Source organism: Fibroporia radiculosa (genome assembly GCF_000313525.1).
Source record: "Fibroporia radiculosa TFFH 294 genomic supercontigs, scaffold2705, whole genome shotgun sequence".
In the NCBI taxonomy this organism is placed as follows: Eukaryota; Fungi; Basidiomycota; class Agaricomycetes; order Polyporales; family Fibroporiaceae; genus Fibroporia; species Fibroporia radiculosa.
In genome coordinates this window covers 12,283-13,608 of record NW_012133655.1, presented here as the reverse complement: position 1 = coordinate 13,608, position 1,326 = coordinate 12,283, and the positions used below count along the sequence as shown (strand labels likewise).

At 64.0% G+C, this 1,326-nt stretch overlaps 1 protein-coding gene across 1 annotated transcript; it reads right to left on the bottom strand.

Moving 5' to 3' along the window:
- Window positions 1-145: 145 nt before the first annotated feature.
- On the bottom strand, window positions 146-562 carry FIBRA_08763 (uncharacterized protein; the record flags this gene model as incomplete). The annotated part of the gene is made up of 2 exons (XM_012330387.1): window positions 146-235; window positions 296-562. The coding sequence occupies 2 exons, from the start codon at window positions 560-562 to the stop codon at window positions 146-148; spliced, it is 357 nt and encodes a 118-aa protein (XP_012185777.1).
- Between the last annotated feature and the right edge of the window lie 764 nt (window positions 563-1,326).

Below are 1,326 nucleotides of genomic sequence, written 5' to 3'. Positions count from 1 at the left end.
CGAGCCTGTCCATTGCCGGCTCGCCCACACGACCGCGCCCCAGGCTGGTCTGGCGGCCACATGCGCGCGATCTGGGCGAGGGTCGAGCTGTTGCGCTGCACATGTCCGATCGAGGGGGACCACGTCCATTTCGCCTGCACCGACCTCACGCCTGGCGCCTGTGTGGGGCAATCCCGACGTTGTCCGCCACGCTCGCTGCAGCTGTCCCAGTCCAAGCTTGAGCTATTGCTGATTGCTGGACACAGGGTGCATGCATCCGCTCGCATTGCATCGCGCAAATCGGGCGCGGGCACACCACGCACGACGCATGCCCGGGGAACACACACACACACACGCGGACCCGCCGCCTGTACTTGCGCCATGACAAAGCGCTGCTGAGGCCGGGGCAGAATGCGGCCCGGGGCGCAGTGGCACCCGGCGAGCCCTTCTCCAGCTGGGCGATCGCCCCGGGCTCCACACGGCCCCGTGCGCCGCCGGCGGCTCTAGGAGGAGGAGCAGCGGAATGCAAGGTGGTAGCTCGCGGTTGCCAAGGCGGGACCCACGGGCCCGTTGCTTCGCGCATCGTGCTCCCATCGCGGTCTGGAGGAGGCGTATGAAGCACGCGCCGCCGACGACCGGTCACCGGTCAAGCCTCGGAGGGAGTACGTACGCACGAGTCAGATGCTGGACCCTGGGCTGGGTGGACAGAGCGTGTGCGCGCGACCTGTGGTGGCGGTGGCTGCAATAAAGCTCGAGAAATGACGGCTCATATGGATGGATTTGCGAGTGGGACGGAATGTGGTGGAGGCTTGGGTGGCCCGCCTGTACTGGAACTTGGACGGATGATATGGAGGAGGCGACGCGACGATATAATGGGCTGGCCCTCCGCAGTCACGCACATGTCATGAGGCCCGGACGCGTCAAACCCGCGAGCAATTGCTACGATCCCATCTGATGCCCCGCATTTCGTTCTGCGAGCTCAGCTAGTATGTTGCTCCCGTCAATCAAAGACCTCGCTGTTTTCCTTTCGTGACAGACCATCGCTCAGCTCGACAGATGACCCCTCACAAGATCCCCTCCGCGTGCTCCTGTGGCGATCAGCACAGGCTCACAGGTCTTGCCTCGCGTTGCCGGCCCCATTGATCACAAAAACCGCGCCAGTGGAAGTGCCCTTCATTCTGGCCAAGACATGGCATTCCAGCCTCGAGCGGTGCTGAGAGCACCTATCTCATTCCTGGGTCGCCTGACCCGACATCAGTGTCGCCCAACCTTCTCCACCACCCTGGCCGCTAGTTTCTGACACGAGGCGCCCTGTTTTTCCGCTCGCGGCCCGTATCCCCCAGTCCA